General features: G+C 41.2%; 1 protein-coding gene across 6 annotated transcripts in view; it reads right to left on the bottom strand.

The window, feature by feature from the left end:
- Nucleotides 1-364: 364 nt before the first annotated feature.
- TJP1 (tight junction protein 1) overlaps nt 365-18,659 on the bottom strand; it is a 242,759-nt gene continuing 224,464 nt past the window's right edge. For 3 of the 6 annotated variants that reach the window (XM_039479939.2, XM_039479942.2, XM_039479943.2), the window contains 8 exons: nt 17,541-18,413; nt 17,329-17,426; nt 16,538-16,765; nt 10,938-11,107; nt 8,668-9,145; nt 5,512-5,729; nt 4,092-4,235; nt 365-1,925 (listed from right to left, as the gene is read on the bottom strand). In XM_039479939.2, coding sequence (XP_039335873.2) covers nt 1,831-1,925; nt 4,092-4,235; nt 5,512-5,729; nt 8,668-9,145; nt 10,938-11,107; nt 16,538-16,765; nt 17,329-17,426; nt 17,541-18,413 — 2,304 coding nt within the window. In that variant the 3' untranslated portion in view covers nt 365-1,830. The remainder of the gene's footprint in view (nt 1,926-4,091; nt 4,236-5,511; nt 5,730-8,667; nt 9,146-10,937; nt 11,108-16,537; nt 16,766-17,328; nt 17,427-17,540; nt 18,414-18,659) is intronic. The other 3 variants (XM_039479941.2, XM_039479944.2, XM_039479940.2) reach the window with 2 other exon arrangements.

Below are 18,659 nucleotides of genomic sequence, written 5' to 3'. Positions count from 1 at the left end.
TTCTTCCCCCGAATGTGGTGACATTTAACAATGCTCATGCTATGTATCTGGCGAATAAAACCATATTCAAATGGGGCCTCACGAACACACACACACACACACACACACAAATGCACATGTGCTTACCCATGCTGGGGACGTCTGCCTGCTGCTTTCTCCTGCTCTGTCTCCAGGTCCTTCTGTCCCGCTTCGATCTGAGCCCTTCAGATGAGCACTGCCCGTCCATCTGTACATGCTGGCCATGGGGACAGATTCTGCAGGTGACACCAGACTTGACAAGGCGGTAGGTGAGGCTGGGTGATACGGATTTGTGTGCAGGTTTTAAAACAGGATTATAAAGCAGCATGAAACTAGAAAACTGGGCAAACAGACCAAACCAGTACTTTATTTTAAAAAGTTTTATTTTGCAGATTAAGAAATTTGAGATTTTTAATAACGGCAAAAGAAATTCAGTCACACCTAATGATTAACAGAATGTAGTGGTGTATTTATCTAAACAGAAATCGTGCTGATGTGCCATAATAAATTGTCTATTAGTAAAAAAATACACTTTAGGGCACAGCATTGTATCACAAATTACAGTAGGGATACTTTGCAAGAATTTAATCAAACTAGAGAATTCTGAGTAACTGTATCTTTTAAATGCAGCACTTAAAAATGTAACAACTCTGTGCATTCTTTTTCTTAAAAAAAAATGACCTTGCATGTGTCATAGAAATGCTGCTTTATTGCTGCAGAGGTCAAAGTTCAAGGCTCAAGAGGTACAGGAGAGAATACAAAGGTAGCCTTTAGAAACTTGGTTTTGTTTATGTATAAAAAAGGTAAAGTTTATAAAAGTTAATTTACAAACCAAGAACAAAAGTGGTATGCACGCATTATGTACAAGCTTCCTTAAAACATCAAAATTTTCAAATGCATAGCCAGAAAGAACAGAGAACAACCACTGCCTCTTGTTGTTTAAAAAAAAACAGAAACAAAAACAAAAAACCCCAAATCACACCACTATTTTCTTCTGGGTGATAACACGTTTCTGAAACCACCAAATGCACGATTTACTCAGTCTTTGTCATGATACAGTATCTAGATAATGCACAAAAGCCATAAAAACTTAGTAACACACACCAAGAATGAGCTAGGAATTCAGAACATGAGGGTAAGGCATTCCTGCTGGTTAGTATGTCTGTGGTGACATGGTTACATTACAGATCCGAAGAGGCCATGGACCCAGTCTCACATGCTTTTGTGTCCTTCTCTAAGACCAATGTGTTTGCATATACAGTGAGTCATGGTCTTCACTTCACCCTCCCCCAGTTATCAAGCCCCTTGCTGTACATTTCTGTTAAATCCACAACACTGCTAACATATTCCAGGTGCATTTAAAAAATGTGTGCATATTACTTCATGCATAATAAAATAAAATGTGTATGTATGCTAGGCCAGGGCCATAATAAAGTTTGAAACAGTGTACTTTGGAAAGAACCGAACTCAACTGCACCCCCATTTACTGGCTGGTATTTTAACGGAAATCAGTATGTGAGGTTAAGCAGTGATGCTAAAAAAAAATTACAAAAATCACAAAGCAAAATATCTTTGAACCTCTAGCCAATACCAGCAGTACTGTCAATCACAAACATGCAGTGTGCAGCATGTTTTCTGACCATGGTTCGGGGCATGCTCACTAATCTTTATCAGTTCAAATAAATGCTTAATACTAACAAATTGTAGTATCAATTCTAAAAAAGGTGTAATACTTGATAGAGTGGTTCCATTTAGATTTAGTAAGTTTGACCCAATTTCACATTATTTAATCAAGTTCCTGTATTTCAAGAGTTAAAAGTGGTCAATAAGGACAGAAACACAGTTTGCTCCAACGAGATAATTTGGATCTCCGGGAAGACACTTGTTTTGCCAGGTTTTAGGATCACCTATGAGAGAAAAAAAGGTATCATTTACACTTGAGTAACCTGCTATCTGTAATGCTTTGCAATTATGGAGCAAATACTTATATTTAGATATAATTTTCTTGTATTTCCTCAGCATATTGTATTTATATCAAAACTCATTGCTTTATTTCAATGCAGACCTGCTGGCATCTTAACAATTTCGAAGGTGCTTCACACTTCTTGTATTGAAAAAATATATATTTATAACTTTCTTTCCAACTGACACCCTCACACCATTAAGTTGTTTTTTTTTTTTAACTTTCAGACTTCTCCTTTATGACATTATCAAGTGCATTATTAGACTTTTCTAAACACAAATAAAGTGAGTGACAGCAATCATATGCCTGAGACAGTCCCAGTCTGCCCCTGAGCCCACATAATTATCAGTAGCATTTTTTTTTTCACTTTCAAAAGTCTGGAGAATAATTATATGACCACCTATTTGAGCTGAGAATGAGGACACATTTCTCACACTCAACTATAGACCAACAAATGAAACCTAGTTCTCCAGAATCTAGTTCCTGAAGCCTGTCTTCCCCCTTACAAAAAACAAACAAAAAACCAACTGCGCCAGAGTTGCTCAGCTGATTCCAGCTGTACGACAAAACTGATCACACAGCTTCAGACACTCACTCACCGTGTGTTAGGTCTCAGGATCTGAGTTTTTAGTAAGCTCTTAGTGATTTCTATAAAATGTGACGAAGGCAGGGATGACTGTATATCTCTGTGGTATCCAAGCAAGCAGAGAGTCACAACTGTGGACTTTTGCTTCCCTTATAACAGTAGCTCTCCAACAGGCACGACCCTGCCCCTAATGGGACATCTGGAGACAGTTTTGCTTGTTACCACTGGCATCTAGGGATAGAGGCCAGGGAAGCTGCTAAATATCCCACAGCGGACAGGAGAGCCCCTACAACAATCATTTGACCAAAATGTCAACAGTGCCAGCTCAGAACCCTGCCTACAGCTGGACACCCTAAGCAATATCTGGAATCAAAAGCCTTTCATTTTTCCAGAAAATGGGCTACTTGTAAATATGAGGGAATACGTATTTACAAGTAATTTTTCTCTTTGTTAACATTAAAATATGTTCTTGCTATAATCTTTATACCACAAACTTTTATTTCATACTGTACCAAACTAAAACTAAATAATGCTCATCTGATTTCTCAAAGATTTAGAAGCAGTACTTAAAATCAGGCTCACTTAAAGTGATGTATACCCAAAATAAAATTCCAATTGTTAACTGACTTAAATCACTCAAGGAAGTGAGAAATGCGAAAATGCAATGGAAGCTTTGAAATTATGATCTTAGGAGCAAAAAGTCATTTACAAATAGTGTATAAAAGAAGTTATTTAGAGTATTACACTGAAAAACCATGGCCAAGTATGATCACAATGGAAGATCTTTTAAGTTTCTCTGGTATACATACTTTGCAGATTAAGAAATTAAACAGGCCGGGCACAGCGGCTCATGGCTGTAATCCCAGCACTCTGGGAGGCTGGGGCGGGCGAATCACTTGAAGTCAGGAGTTCAAGACCAGCCTGGCCAACATGGTGAAACCGTGTCTCTACTAAAAGTACAAAAATTAACCAGGCGTGGTGGCAAGCATCTATAATCCCAGCTACTCAGGAGGCTGAGGCAGAAGAATCACTTGAACCCGTTAGGCAAAGGTATGCAGTGAGCCAAGATCGTGTCACTGCATTCCAACCTGGGTGAAAGAGTGAGACTCCATCTCAAAAAAAAAAAGCAAACAACAACAACAAAAAAAACAAAAATAGAAAACTTATATAAAGGAATGAAATCATTTTAACAAGAAGATAAAAATGCCTACATGTGCAGGACAGTAACAGTTCTCCCAGTGAATCTTCAAAAATTTGACAGAATAAATCTTTTTGCTGAACACCAAGGAATAGTCTATATTTGGCCAAATTATTGATTTTCAAAAGGCAGAAACTCTTCTACATTTCCATATTTATTTACAATATATGTACCACAAATAAATGTGAAAACACTGGTGATGCCTACAAGGCCACAGGAATAGAGGTAGAGAATTGCTAACATACAGCATGGGTAGCATCAGCAGCCCAGGGATTAATCAACGACAGTCCCCAAAGCCCCCAAAGGACAGAGTGAAGACAGCATACCCGACGAGGAGTCGGATGATTTTAGAGCAAAAGACCAACCGTCAGGAGTCATGGACGCACAGTGTGGTAAACGCAGCTCCACCGGCTTCAGGAACTTGAGGCCATGGGGCCCACACATCACCAAGGGACTCAGCAGGGTTTCACCTGGAGTTGGCAAAGGGGATGGGCAGAGAGGTTGGATGTGGTCTGTCTTCTAGACCCATAGTTTTCCTCACCCTGCTTCTAATCAGACACTCAAGCCTAATGGAGTTAGTTCTCTACAGTCGCACTGACCATAAAAAATTTAACAGCAGCCACTTAACAGAATTTAAAATTTAACAGTAGCCACATTAGAAAGAAACAGGTGACATCAAATATTACAATATTTTAGTATTTTATTTAACTCAATATAACCAAAACACTGTTATTTCAACATGTAACCAATGTATGAAATCTTTGGAACTTGGTGTGTATTTCACATTTTCAGCATCTTTGAATCCAAAACTGTCACACTTCAGGTACTAGCTAGCCATATGCAGGTAGTGGCTATTGCATTCAATCATACAGGTCTATAGCATAAAACATATTAAAATGTGCTTTTTACAAAAGTGACATATTTTCCATTTTTAAAATGTTTTGTTTGCTACAGAGGTGATTAAAGGGATTCATGCAGTGCAGACTGTCAATCCTACTGATTTTTAAAACAGGATATCCCCAAAATCAGAGTACAGAATCAGATGTCAGTATTCTGGCAAAATATAAGAAAGCAAACTAAAGTTAATGTATTTCGGAAAGTGAAAGCACTGCTAAAAGATGCTAAGGGAAATAACGACACAGTTCATTATAATATCCTCACAGATCCAGGAGGATCATGAAAATAAGTTTCCTTAAGAAGCTCAGACGCATACTGCAGTCTCCTCTCAGACTCACTCACGCCCTCTGCGGACAGCTGACTAGTCTAGGTTCTGAGGTGATGAGGGGGACAGGACCTGTCCAGAGGGTTAGGTTCTCCAATCAGGTGAAGGCACGGGAAAGCCTTTCTGAGTGGGTATTACCTAACCCATCTCCAGAGATGCAAAGGCTGACTGATTCAAAGACAAATTTTGGTTAGGTCAGCCCAGCAGTCACAAGTGAGGGACATCCCATTGCCTGTCCCATGCCATCCTTTTTTATTTCACACCAAAAGTAAAAGTAGGCAGTGTGGTTACAACAGCCTTGCTTCTGGCCACCTACTGCCACTAGCGACACTGTCCCCAGGGCACCCCTCGCTATAGCACTCATCTGAGAGGACCTCCCTGATGAAAGGAACATGCTGCTAGTGGCCCAGCATGGAGGCAGAGAGAGGTACTGCGTTACCCGCTTAGCCAAGCACTATAAGCTCGGAAGCACAGAGGGCAACTCTTAAGTTATCAAAACTAAGGAGAAATGTAAACACATTTACCTTTCTCTTTATCTAAAGGTGGGAGGATGCTGTTGTCTCGGCAGACCTTGAAATAGATTTCCTGCTCAACTCCTTCGGGAATGGCTCCTTGAGGGATAATTATACTAACACCAGTTTCTATGGAACTCAGCACGCCACCATTGCTGTTAAATATGCCTCGGGCTGTGGCCACCACAGTATGACCATCTTCATCTTCATCCTCTTCCACAGCTGAAGGACTGAAAGTTCAGAAATGGCCAGTGAGTGAAATCCTAAGAATACACAGGTGCTCTGCTTTTACTACTATTGTATTACATGATTTCATTTTACTTTTATTTCTCCATATAATAAGGAAGGTACTTACTTTAACAAGGTAAGTTTTTAGCAATAAATTTTACTGACAGGATTATTTCAGAGAATATTATTTCTAGAGAAATTCCATTCTAGAAAAATTTCAAAAACTCTAGAGAAACTTCAAAAATTCAATTTGAATTGCAACCTGAATGTATAAAACCTGATACCAGCCAGGCATGATGGCTCACAAGGTCAGGAGATCAAGATCATCCTGGATAACACGGTGAAAACTTGTCTCTATGAAAAATACAAAAAATTAGCTGAGCATGGTGGCACGTGCCTATAGTCCCAGCTACTCAGGAAGCTCTGAGGCAGGAGAATTGCTTGAACCTGGGAGGTGGAGGTTCCAGTGAGCCAAAACTGTGCTACTGCACTCCAGTGTGAGTGCAAGAGAGAGACTCAGTCTAAAAAAACACACACACATACACACACACAAAACCTAATACCTTGCACACCCAATTACTGATGAAACATCCCTAATGTGAAAAGCTCCAAAATCTGAAACTTGTTGAGTGTCAAAATGAAGCTCAAAGGAAATACTCATTGGAGCATTTTGGCAAATATTCCAAAACCCCAAAAAATCCAAGATCTGAAACACTTCGGATCTCAAGCAATCTGGACAAAGGATATTTAAAGAGGTACTCTGAGTTTTATGAAGCACATTTTAAAATCCATGGAATTGCTGCTTTAAAACTAGTAAGTCACAATTTAATAGGCAGTACTGTTCTTCCCTTCATGGTCTCTCTGTATCCCAGGCTGGAGTATAGTGGTGTGATGTTGGCTTACTGCAACCTCCACCTCCCAGGTTCAAGCAATTCTCCTGCCTCAGCTTCTGAGTAGCTGAGATTACAGGCACCCGCCACCATGCCGGGCTAATATTTGTATTTTTAGCAGAGACAGGGTTTCACCATGTTGGCCAGGCTGGTCTCGAACTCCTGACTTCCAATGACCTGCATGCCTCAGCCTCTCCAAGTGCTGGGATTACAGGCACGAGCCACTGTGCCTGGCTGTTCTTCCCTTCTTAATGACACAAAACAATGATACGTCTCCCATATGACAGCATCTCAGACTTGATAAAATCTCCCTAGGATTTTAAGTGTGCATGAGAATTGTCCTGCCTCAAGGTTCCCTGAGGTGAAGACCCTGGTATGGGCACATCCCAAACATCCATGAAAGAAAGACAGTAGATTAACTTTGTAATCACAGAACATCAAAGACAAAGGGGATGTGGTATCCATGACTGCTTCAAAAACAGAGGCTATCAAGACTTCCTGAAGTATAGTTTTGAGCCAGGGCTTAAAGGTGAGCAAAAAGACCAGCAAAACAATTACATGAAGGTAGCTGCAGCTTTGCTCCAGCATGACCGGAATGCCAGGGATGACATCCTATGGCACAAGAGCAAGGGAGCAGACTGCAGCCTGAGCTGTACAGCAGGGGCAACTGTGTCCGTCCCTGACCACCTGTGGATGTGCAAAACAAGGACAGCAGTGACCGCCATAACCTCCTCTCTCGTGGAAAGCAGACTTCAGGTGGCTGTCCTGACCTTTGGTTCTGCCTGCCTGCAAGTGCTTCTGCTTTATGGTGGCGTCAAAACGGAACTGGCTATAGGAGGATGAGATGAGCTTATGTGTGGCCAGATGCATCTGGTCAATCACTGTGGAATGAAAGACAGGAAAGAGGATCTGCAGGGAGGCTCCAGGAGCACTCGCTTTGCCTCCTTTGCTCAGCCATTTTACTACTAACTGCTACTCTTTAAACAGTCAGAGGTTATTCTATCTTTATTTCTCTTTAGCATTGCTGTGGAACAAATAATGAATGAGAAACACAGACGCTTAACATTTTTAGATGCTCTCCACATTCACCTTACCAGTGGGTCAGGAGGTTACAGGAGGCCATGGGTGGTTAAGAGTATGGGCTCTCAGCTGGGCATGGTAGCTCACACCTGTAATCCCAGCACTTTGGGAGGCTGAGGTGGGCAGATCACTTGAGCCCAGGAGTTCAAGACCAGTCTGGGCAGCATGGCAAAACCCTGCCTCTACTAAAAATACAAAATTTAGCTTGGCATGGTGGCACATGCCTGTAGTCCCAGCTACTTGGGAGGCTGAGGCACAAGAATTGCTTGAACTCAGGAAGCAGAAGCTGCAGAGAGCTGAGATTGCACCACTGCACTCTAGCCTGGCAGCACAGGGGCGGTGGTTCACGTCTGTAATCCTAACACTTTGGGAGGCCAAGATGGGTGGATCACTTGAGGTCAGGAGTTCAAAACCAGGCTGGCTAACATGGTGAAAAAAAAAATACAAAAAAATTAGCAAGGCGTGGTGGCGCATGCCTGTAATCCCAGCTACTCGGGAGGGTGAGGCAGGAGAAGCGCCTGAACCCAGGAAGCAGAGGTTGCAATGAGCCGAGATTGTGCCACTGCACTCCAGCCTGGGTGACAGAGTGAGACTCAGTCACAGAAAAAGAAAAAAAAAAAAAAAGGCATGGGCTCATAGGCTGGATGACCAGTGGCTGAATCAGGGCTCACCTCACTCTAGCTGTGTGACCCTGGGCAAACTGCTGTCATTCAACCTCAGTTCTTAGTCAAAGAGGGATGGTGACAGTGCCTACTAACCACACGCTGACTGTTAGCTGTATGATTTCACCAACATCTCGCACCTCCTGGAAGACCTTCTATTAAAAGCATTCGTTTCATTTCAACAACACTCTTCAGTTTAAAGGCTGAGTTAAAATGATCCCTTCAAAGTCCCAAGTCAAATAAACTACAACAAGCTGACATGAGAAAAATCATAGTGCCAATGCTTTGAGCAAAGGCAAAAGTCTTACCTCACAGGAATAGCTTTTGGCACTGTGCTGGTATTATTTATTTGGTATTTAGGCTTCTCTGCATGGATAGAGAAAGTTTCAACTCCACTGTCAAACTCAGGAGGCTGTGCCAAACTGTGTGATTTCACAAGAGTTTTTGGAGAAGTGGAAGATTTTGAAGACAAGTCAGGTTTATGTGCAGTTTCACTTGGCAGAAGATTGTGATTGAATTTAGGACTTTCAAACTTGCGTTCAAATGGTCGGGCAGAACTTGTATATGGTTTTGGTGTGAATCGATTGTATGCTGGAGTGACTGTTTTCTGAGTCTGTTCAGCTCCATTAACTGGAGCTTTATCTGGAAAACTTTTCTGGGGATAGAAAGCTGGCTGAGCAGTTTCTTCTCGGTTTGGTGGTCTGAAAGTTGCTGGCTTATTCTGAGATGGAGGTGGGTCTGGTTTGGACACTAAGGAATTCTGAAAATCCAATGACACTGGATTTCCTGAAAAATGAACATATAAGCATTTTAAAAACTCTCTGAAAAACAGCTTAACTTGTCCTGGTGCTGGAGTCAAGGCCCAAGTGTGGGTCGCAGAGCCAGAGCCTGACTCTTAAGCGCTGGAGGCAAGCTGTGATGCTAAGGGATGAGGGCAGCATGGACATGTGGTGCCATGAGTACACCCTGTGCTGAAGTCAGGGTCCAGCTGTTAAGATTCCTGGCTCCAGAGACTGGCACTAGTCTCTGTGAAAACCAAAATGTCTAGTAATCATATAATAAATATACCCACTATTCATTAGGAAAATGTTAAACAAAACCAACAAAAAACATTAAATATTATTTAACATCCACGAGAAAGAAAAAAACCGGAAAGTCTGATGATGCCAAGTGTTGGCTCAGTAGTGGAACCACAGGATTTTCTATGCACTGCCAGAGGCTGTGTAACATAGCACCAACTGAACTCTGTGAAATAATTAAGGACACTACAAGACAAAAATTACGAATCCAGATTCCTCATCAACATAGTAACATAATTTACCATGGCACAAGAAGAAAAATCATATGGTCATCTTAATACATGCAGGAAAACACCTGACAAACTCCTTTCAGCAAACTAAATAGGGAATGTCCTGAACATGACAAAAGACATCTATGAAAATTCTACAGCTAACATTGTAAAGGTAAAACATGAAGTCCTTTCTCCTTAAGATTGGGAACTAGCAAAAGAGGTCCAATTTCACCGCTTCTATTCCACAGTTCACCGGAGGTCCTGGCCAGTGCAATCAGCAAGAAAAGAAAGAAGGCCAGGTGCAGTGCTCACACCTGCAATCCCAGCACTCTAGAAGGCCAGGTGCAGTGCTCACACCTGCAATCCCAGCACTCTGAAAGGCCGAAGTGGCGGATCACTTGAGGCCAGGAGTTTGAGACCAGCCTGGCCAACATGGTGAAACCCTGTCTCTATGAAAAATACAGAAATTAGCCAGGTGTGGTTGTGGGCACCTGTTGTCCCAGCTACTTGGGAGGCTGAGGCAGAAGAATCACTTGAACCTGGGAGGCGGAGGTTGCAGTGAGCCAAGATTGAGCCACTGCACCCTAGCCTGGTTGAGAGTGAGGCTTCGTTTCAAAAAAAGAAAAAAAAGAAAAGGCATAAAGACTGCAAAGTAAGAATTAAAACTGTCTTTAAACTGTCTTTATCTGTAAACGTAATTGTGTGTGAAAAAAAAAAGTCTCAAGCCAGAACTACAACATGTCCGGTTCAAGACTCACAAGCCCTGGAAGGTGCCTCCTACGGGAAGAGACACGTCTGTGCTAGGAAAGTGTTTGTCAACAGGAGAGAGAAACACTCTTGTGTTACACTCTGAGGGTAAAATGTTACACAGCTCTTAAGATGAGTAAATTGGAGGTATACATTAACTACCTGGTATGTAAGTGCAAAAGGCAAGGTGCTGTGGGATACATTTTATGTGAAACATTACAGCTTTTCTATGTCAGTGTGTGAAGATAAAATACAACAATAGTTTTTACAAACCATCTTTAGATACACTGGCAAGCACTAAAGATTTAGAGACTAGCATAAAATAGATTAAAATCTGTTTAGCTAAAAGGCTGTCCAAAATAATGGTCCTAATTGTAAAAATAGAAGACATACTTTTAACAAAATTCTTAGTTTTCACTGTTCCCAGCCCAAAGGTTTCAAGCATATATTTTTTCATGTAAAAAACTTTTTGCCTAGAAACCACCAGAATTTTATTCATAAGCATTACTGTGTTATAATGTCTACTTGCAAACTTCCTACCTTCACCATGTGCTCCCTTAGAATGTATGTGGAGAGATGTGCTGGTGACAGGCTGAGGCGGCTGAGTGTACTGCGAAGGCAATGGAGGAGGCGGGGGAGTGGCCTGGATGGGTTCATAGCGTTTCTCACCAAATGATCTATCCACAACATCGGCTTCAGCAGGCTTTCCCCTGTTAACAAATGAGGAGAGTGCCAACACCTGAAAATGGACTCACATTTACAAAACAAGTTTCATTTCTCCATGTAGCTCTAAGTTAAAAAATTTAGAAATTTCCTATTTATTCTCATAAGTGTGGGTAGCTACTCTACTGAAATATAAGAACAGATTCAACCATTTATCGGCACAAATGTTCAGACAGCACAAATACTTTAAGAATATTAGTAAAACATCCAGAAGATGGCAACCAAAGGCAGGTGAAATTTTGGGTATATTTTAATATTTGTTATTTACAAAAAGTAGTAACGTTGATAAGAAAGTCTTGCAAATATTCTGAAAACATATCATGGCACAAATTTTCCTGAGACCCACTTTTTTTTTTTTTGGAGATAGGGTCTCATTCTGTCGCCCAGACTGGAGTGCAGTGGCGTGATCTTGGCTCACTGCAACCTCTGCCTCCCAGGCTCAAGAGATTCTCCTTCCTCAGCCTCCCAAGTAGCTGGGATTATAGGTGGGTGCCACTACACCCTGGCAAATTTTTGTGTTTTTTAGTAGAGACAAAGTTTCACCATGTTGGCCAGGCTGTTCTTGAACTCCTGACCTCAAATGATCCACCCGCCTCAGCCTCCCAAAGTGCTGGGATTACAGGCGTGAGCCACCGCGCCTGGCCCTAGACCCGCTTTTGTTTTTGTATCTGGCATCTGGCATACTTGCAGCACCATAAAACCAGATGTCACAGACTAGTGGTTGGCAAACGTTTTCACTGAAGCACCAGAGAGTAAATGTTTTTGGTTTTTTGGCCATACAGCCTTTGTCACAACTATTCAAACTATGCTGTTATAGCCTCAAAGTAGCCACAAACAAGGGGCGTATCTGTGTTTCAGAAAAACTAAAAAAACTGGACCTTTTACTTCAAAATTTCCCCTTGAGTTACCAGGTCCATTTTTTGGTTAAACGACTGCTAGAGCAGCAGATACTGTTTTATTTCACAAGGTTCATTTAAGTCAAATTGTGCCACGTATGTGTATTTTTCCAGATTGCCAATTGTTAATATGTAACACAAAATTCACACAGATCTTTTTAAAAGACCCATAATTGCAACATTGCCATCTAAACCTTACTGCTGAATGCCAAAGCTACACTAGCTTTATGTGCACAAACAAAAGCATATAGACTTGGAATGCCCCTGCTCATTTTCATAATTTTTCTTTGAAGAAGTCTAATCTTATGATTAGCTTTTTAATCTTGCTTTCATGAATTTAGACTAAGCACCTGATGATGACATTAAAATCTGAAAGTGCACATAATGCCAATGACACAGTGAGGGACACCTTATGTAACAGCCTCACATTAATTGCCAGTCTTACCACTTGACGTTCCTTTTCAAGTAGTCATAGCTAGTGTAAGAGCCAAGAAATCTAGGTGATGGCAAAGCAAGCGCAACAGAAAAATGAAAGAAAATGGTCAATCTAACTAAGTAAATTTGCAGCAAATGGTACTCAAAATGTCATTTAAAAAATCTTACCAGCATCCACCATTTCACCATAATTTGGTCTATATAAAAGAACATTTCACTAACTCTCATTTGGCCGAGAAAATGAAAGATAAATGCCCTGTCTGCTGGCCCACCCTCTGTACTTTAACCGGTACTGCAGTGAAGAGCAGTGTGCTTGAGCTTTGCTCCTTCTCTATCTCTGATTGCAGCTGCTAATAGTGAGCAAAGAAATTGATCAAATCAAAGAGTGGTGACCAAGTGGGAGTGAAATGTCCCGTTTAAAAAAAAAAAAAAAAAAAAAGGCTGGGCAAAAGAAATTCTGCAAGTGAAGACACAGGAAAAAGTAATACAACAGCAGAGCTACAGTGAGCCCCTGGAAGGGGAATGGTAAATGAGCCAATGAAAACATGAACCTGACCAGACTTCACTTGCTCCTTTCTAGCAAGACCTCCACCATCTCCAATTGTGAGCCGGGCCCTGTGGTGGCGGAATCTTACTGGTGAAGCTGCAGGCTTGATGCTCAGTCTCCCTCTCATCTAATGATGTCTCACAAACACAAAAACAACTGGACATCAGTGTATTACATTTAATTCTTTTTTTTCTTTTAGATGGAGTTTCGCTCTTCTTACCCAGGCTGGAGTGCAATGGCACGATCTCGGCTCACCGCAACCTCCGCCTCCTGTGTTTAGGCAATTCTCCTGCCTCAGCCTCCTGAGTAGCTGGGATTACAGGCACGTGCCACCATGCCCAGCTAATTTTTTGTATTTTTAGTAGAGACATGTTTTCACCATGTTGACCAGGATGGTCTCGATCTCTTGACCTCGTGATTCACCCGCCTCGGCCTCCCAAAGTGCTGGGATTACAGGTGTGAGCCACCGCGCCTGGCCTACATTTAATTCTTTAAAAGCTAAAAACCATCATTATTTATTGAGACCTGGAAGTCTCACATAGTGAGTTGAGTCCTGAAAGGTAGATTTGATTAACAAAAAAAATCCCTGGTTGTCCTGACAATAGTTGACCCAATCTCTGGGCTGAGATGTGTACACCGACCTGGAGGGACATTGCTCTTCTCCCTCTGCCTTAGAATCCTTAAAAACTTCTAATTTACTTTGGAGGTGAAATATCTGAGCTACTGTCTCCTAACCTTTCCAGTTCTAATCCAGCTCTAGGGAACTAAAAGACTGGGTAATAGCAGCTTGCTTCCTGGGGCATTTGTCTTGTGCTAACAAAGATATTTCCCTTCCCCCATTCTCACCATTTCTGAGGTGTGTTTTTAAGTGATGCATGAGCACATCATCTGGAGGAATACAATTTTGCTATTCCTGTATTTTACTGAAAGAAAAAAAAGAATGCAATGCCTGCAGGCAGTCTACTTAGTAACAAACAGTAAGTGGTTTTGAAATGTAGGAGACAGTCCTGCAGTTTATGCTGTTTTCCAGTTGATGAAGTTGTACTCATTGGACAAGAGGGTGAAAAAGCATTACAAGGGAAAGGCACAGAAACAACTTCCCTCTTAAGTTTTCTTCAGTGACCTTATTCTCCTTTCCAATTCTCTAACCATTAAATACCTATATGGAAACATGTAGCACAATTATAAAGAGTTTCAATTTCATACTACAAAGGAAAAAAATGTATACTGGTATCCATCCCAAATTATACTTTTACTCACAGCAGTAGGGAGTAAAAAAATCAAACTGAGTTCTGAGTAAATTCACAAAGACAGATGTCATCATTTCACAATATATCCCTGTGAAAACAATGACCAGATAATACAGGTTCCTCCCAGAGCTGTTTTAATGAAAAGGAGGTTGGTGGATGTACCTACTACACCATTGCCCTGTTCTGAGCTTCATTCACTCAACAACTATTGACCCCTACTGAATGCAAGGGCAATGCTCTACACCCTGAATGAAGTTATATATCACAAAAGAGCTAGGTCTTCTCTCTAGAAAAACAAATTAACACAAAAAGCAAACATGTATTTATTTGATTCCCTGGCAAAACAACTTACTTTTTTAGACCTAATCTATTTAAGGTTGTATTCTACTTACCAAGCAGGTAAAAGGATAAAATAGCTCTTTAAACTACACCCCTAAGCCGCCTTCTGACAGGAATGAATGTATTTAATGGTGTTTAGTAAAAATAATGACTAAAGAGTACACTCTTCTGTCTTACCAAAGCTGAGTTCCTAAGGCTCAGTGCCCAGCTCACTTTAGGCTAGACACCATTTAGATGCTACTGTGATAACTGTGTAAATGAATTCCTGTAATCCTGTAAATGTAAATGAATTCCTTGTAACAAATCCATATCTGCTTTTGTTCTTGTGGGTTTTGTTCTGTTGAGGTATGAACCCAGCTGTGTGCCTGTGTGGGTTTATACAGTGCCTGGCTGACTTCAGTCTAGATGACATCTAGATGCCACAACACCTTTCTAGCGATGTGCTAAGGGGTGGTTTACAGAGTGTAAGATACTATTTGCTTTAATATAACCCCCACTGCAGCAGTCTAAATTTGCATTTGTATTCTCATAAACTGCCTTCTTCTGTAAACATACAGCCTTGAACATAGGACAGTGAAAAAAATGTGTTAAGTCTTCACTTCAAATGACGTCTTAGAAAAAAAGCAGTGCTAATTAAAATTAGGCTTTAATGTTAGTGGTTTTAAAGTATGTCCTAAAACAATTTTCACTCAATGGTAAATGACAAGTAAGTCATTTCCCAAGATAATCCCAAGCCCACACAACTAATTTAGGAAAAAGCCAGAGGCTTTTAATCTAGACACAGTATTATGTATGATGACTTTGTGTCAATCTGGCTAGGTACTGCCATCAAAGGATTCTTGAGGTGTAATGTCCCACATCAGTTGAGGGAAATGATCTTGGGTGGGCCTGGCCTAATCACAGAGCGGTCTGAATGAGAAGGTAGGCATTCCCTGACCTCAGACTTCCCAGGAGCTCGAGATCTTCCCTTCCTGACCAACTGTCCTCTGATGTAGGACTTGCGTAGCCAGCCCCTGTAACTGTATAAATGAATTCTTTTTGACAAATCCACATCTGTTTTTGCTCTTGTGGGTTATTTTCTGTTGAGGTATGAATCTATCTGTGTGCCTGTGTGGGCTTAGACGCAACTGTCTACCAAATTCTCTTATCAGCCACGTGGCTTCACTTGATGTTTCTGAGGTTCTGGGATCCTAACAGGTAATGAATGACAAATGGAACAACTTTTTAGATATTAATGTTATGAAGAAAGTGGAATATGTAAGTCTTATCTTGACCAAAATGTCAATAACCAGAGACACAGAACCAGCAGGAGACACAAATCCACGTAGGCATAAGAAAGAAAGAGCAAACCAACATGAAACCCAGGGACAAGTAAACAGAGGGGAGCAGCAGGCACAGGGAAAAGATGACTGGGAGTCATGAAACTTGGGGTTCAGTCCCAGCTCTGCCCTCACCTGTAAAACTGGATCAAAAATCTCACCCCGCCCCTCCCGCCCCCCCAAAAAAGCTCTTTTTTGCCTTGAGAAAAACAAAAAACACAAAAAACAAACCAGTTTGTATTTCACTCAGACACGGTCCTCCTCACATCTGTTTTTATATTTAACAAATAAAAATAGAAAAGAAGGAAAAGAACCAGCATGAAGTCATTAGGTGTGTGTACAGAAATGAAGACTGATGACTGCCTAGTGCTGAGGGTCCTTGCCGTTGACACTGTCTTCTATCAAAACTCTGTGACGTTAGCATCTTTTGTGAATGCAAAAAATGTGTACATCTAATAGCAGACTTTAAAAACAAAACACACATCCCAGAATTAAAAAGCATGTACAATGCTGAACCACTAGAACCTACGGAAATCATGTATTACACTTAAACTATTTTTCTTCAAAATATATTGGACTTCACAATTAATATGCTGCATCCTATTTTTAAAAGCCAGGTGAAGTAACTTACTTTGAAGAATAACTAGAAAAATTTGATTGATTCTGAGAATGAGCTGGCTTTGCAGGCTCAGAGAGATGGCTGGCAGCAATGTGTGCAGGAGGCTTATTTTCAAAACTTCTTCGGTCAAAGTACGAGAGCTGTTTTCGATAATATTCTTCATCTTCTTCAGGGTCATAATGATTTGACCGAACGATATCTTCAGGTGGCTTCACTTGAGGTTTCTGAGGTTCTGGGATCCTAACAGATAATGAATGACAAATGGAACAACTTTTTAGATATTAATGTGATGAAGGAAGTGGAATATGTGTCTTATCTTGACCAAAAGGTCAATAATCACTAACTGCTGTGATTATTCAGGATCTAACTGAGCAGTCCAACAGTTAAAATAGGTATTTCGAATCCCATGTCCTCAAAAAGCAAACTCAGAGGCAGCTGCCTTCTGGCTCATGAGTCCTTCAATAACCTAAATGATTGTATGATTAGGGGGACAGCAGGGTAAAAGCAGTTATTACAAAGAGAAAGGGGAATGTAACCAAGACAGTGAAGAACATCTTGAGAAGTACATATACCAATGTCAAGAACAGTCAATGACAGACTTGAAGAACTTTAAATGGGATTTTTGAGAACTTCAGTCCAGGATCTCAATGATTTGCGTATGAGCAAATAACTCTATACTGTCTAAAGTTCTAGAAGGCACAGAAAGCAGATGTGGAAGAAAGCAAGTCATTAAGTAAATTCACATTAGAGAGGGTTATATTCCCACTCAGTTCCATGCCGCAGAGAGCACAAAGTGCACTGACCTGTACAGAGTTTTGTCATGTTCACTGAATTGATTCTGAGAAGTGGGTTTGGGACCAATGATGGGAGCACCTTGAGGTTTAGATGCTACTTCTGGAGGCTGTTAAAAAAAAAGACAAATATGCCTAAGGAACAGTTAACTACAGAATAGACGTCACGTAATGGGGGAGGGAAGAGCAAAGAAGCCCTTTAAATGAGTGTTCACTTAGTGTACCTTAAAACCAGCAGTGTCATTTACATCCTTCTTGGTCTCTAAGGATGCAGATCTTTTGTTTTCAAACATCTTCACTCTGGTGAGCACAGACTGTGGCTTCATTGCTGGGTCTTCTTCTTCTTCAGTTCGAGCTGGAGGTGGAGGCAGTGGTTTGGCATTTGAAGGCAGAGCTTCTGGCTTATGCTGAGATGAAGGTATCATCGGAGGGACAGCTGCAGCACCATGGAGAGGCTCAAAATGACCTGCTCTAGAGGCAAATCCTTGGGGTGGTACTTGGTCGTAACTGCGTGAGTATTGCTCAAAATACTGCTTGGGCTCTGTGGGTTTTGGCCCTGCCAAAGGGTAGGGCTGGGCTTCTGGTCTGTGTCTACCATGCGTGTCATACCCAGCAGCTGGCTGCTCTTCGTGCCGCAGGGCGGATGCTCTAGGGGCCTGTTCATAACGCGGTCTGCTATCATAGGACAGAGGGGCTGGCTCTTCAAAACGTGGAAAGTACCCTCGATCTGAGGACTCTTCGGGATGCTGTCTGGAGTCAAGGTCTCGAGAGTGCTGATTATCAAAAGATGGCCGAGATGGGAAAGGCTGTTTGTCATCATAATATGACCACTGTTCTTCATACATGGGGACACGATCTTCATATCGCAGACGATGGTCATAGTTTCGAGAAAACTGGTCCGTGTAGCTTGAGGACTCGTATCTGTATGTGGGCTGCTCAAGGTCTCTGCTGGCTTGTTTCTCTACGTATGGAAGTTGGGGTTCATAGGTCACATTAGGATCTTTGTCTGGCCTGTGCCCTGGGTGACCAACGGCTGGCTGTTTGAAAACATGGTTCTGCCGCATCATTTCCTCGGGATATGGATCCTTTCTATGCGCCTGTGTAAAAAATTCACATTTAAGGACAGTCTTGTTTTTAATTCTTTTTTATTAGACTATGTTTAAATATTAAACTATAATTTAATATGTGATAATGGTATGTTTTACCATTTATTATCAGGATAGACAAGATTAGTGGAAAAAGCTGGTTTAAGTGAAAGCTCAAAATTTATAATGCAGGTAGGGGCTATTACGTTTCAGCATGTACTAAATAAACAGTGAGTTAAAGATAAACATTAAATTTAG

The sequence above is a fragment of the Saimiri boliviensis genome, chromosome 5 (assembly GCF_048565385.1).
Source record: "Saimiri boliviensis isolate mSaiBol1 chromosome 5, mSaiBol1.pri, whole genome shotgun sequence".
In the NCBI taxonomy this organism is placed as follows: Eukaryota; Metazoa; Chordata; class Mammalia; order Primates; family Cebidae; genus Saimiri; species Saimiri boliviensis.
The sequence above is the reverse complement of the archived record's forward strand: the minus strand, read 5'-3'. Positions and strand labels throughout refer to the sequence as shown.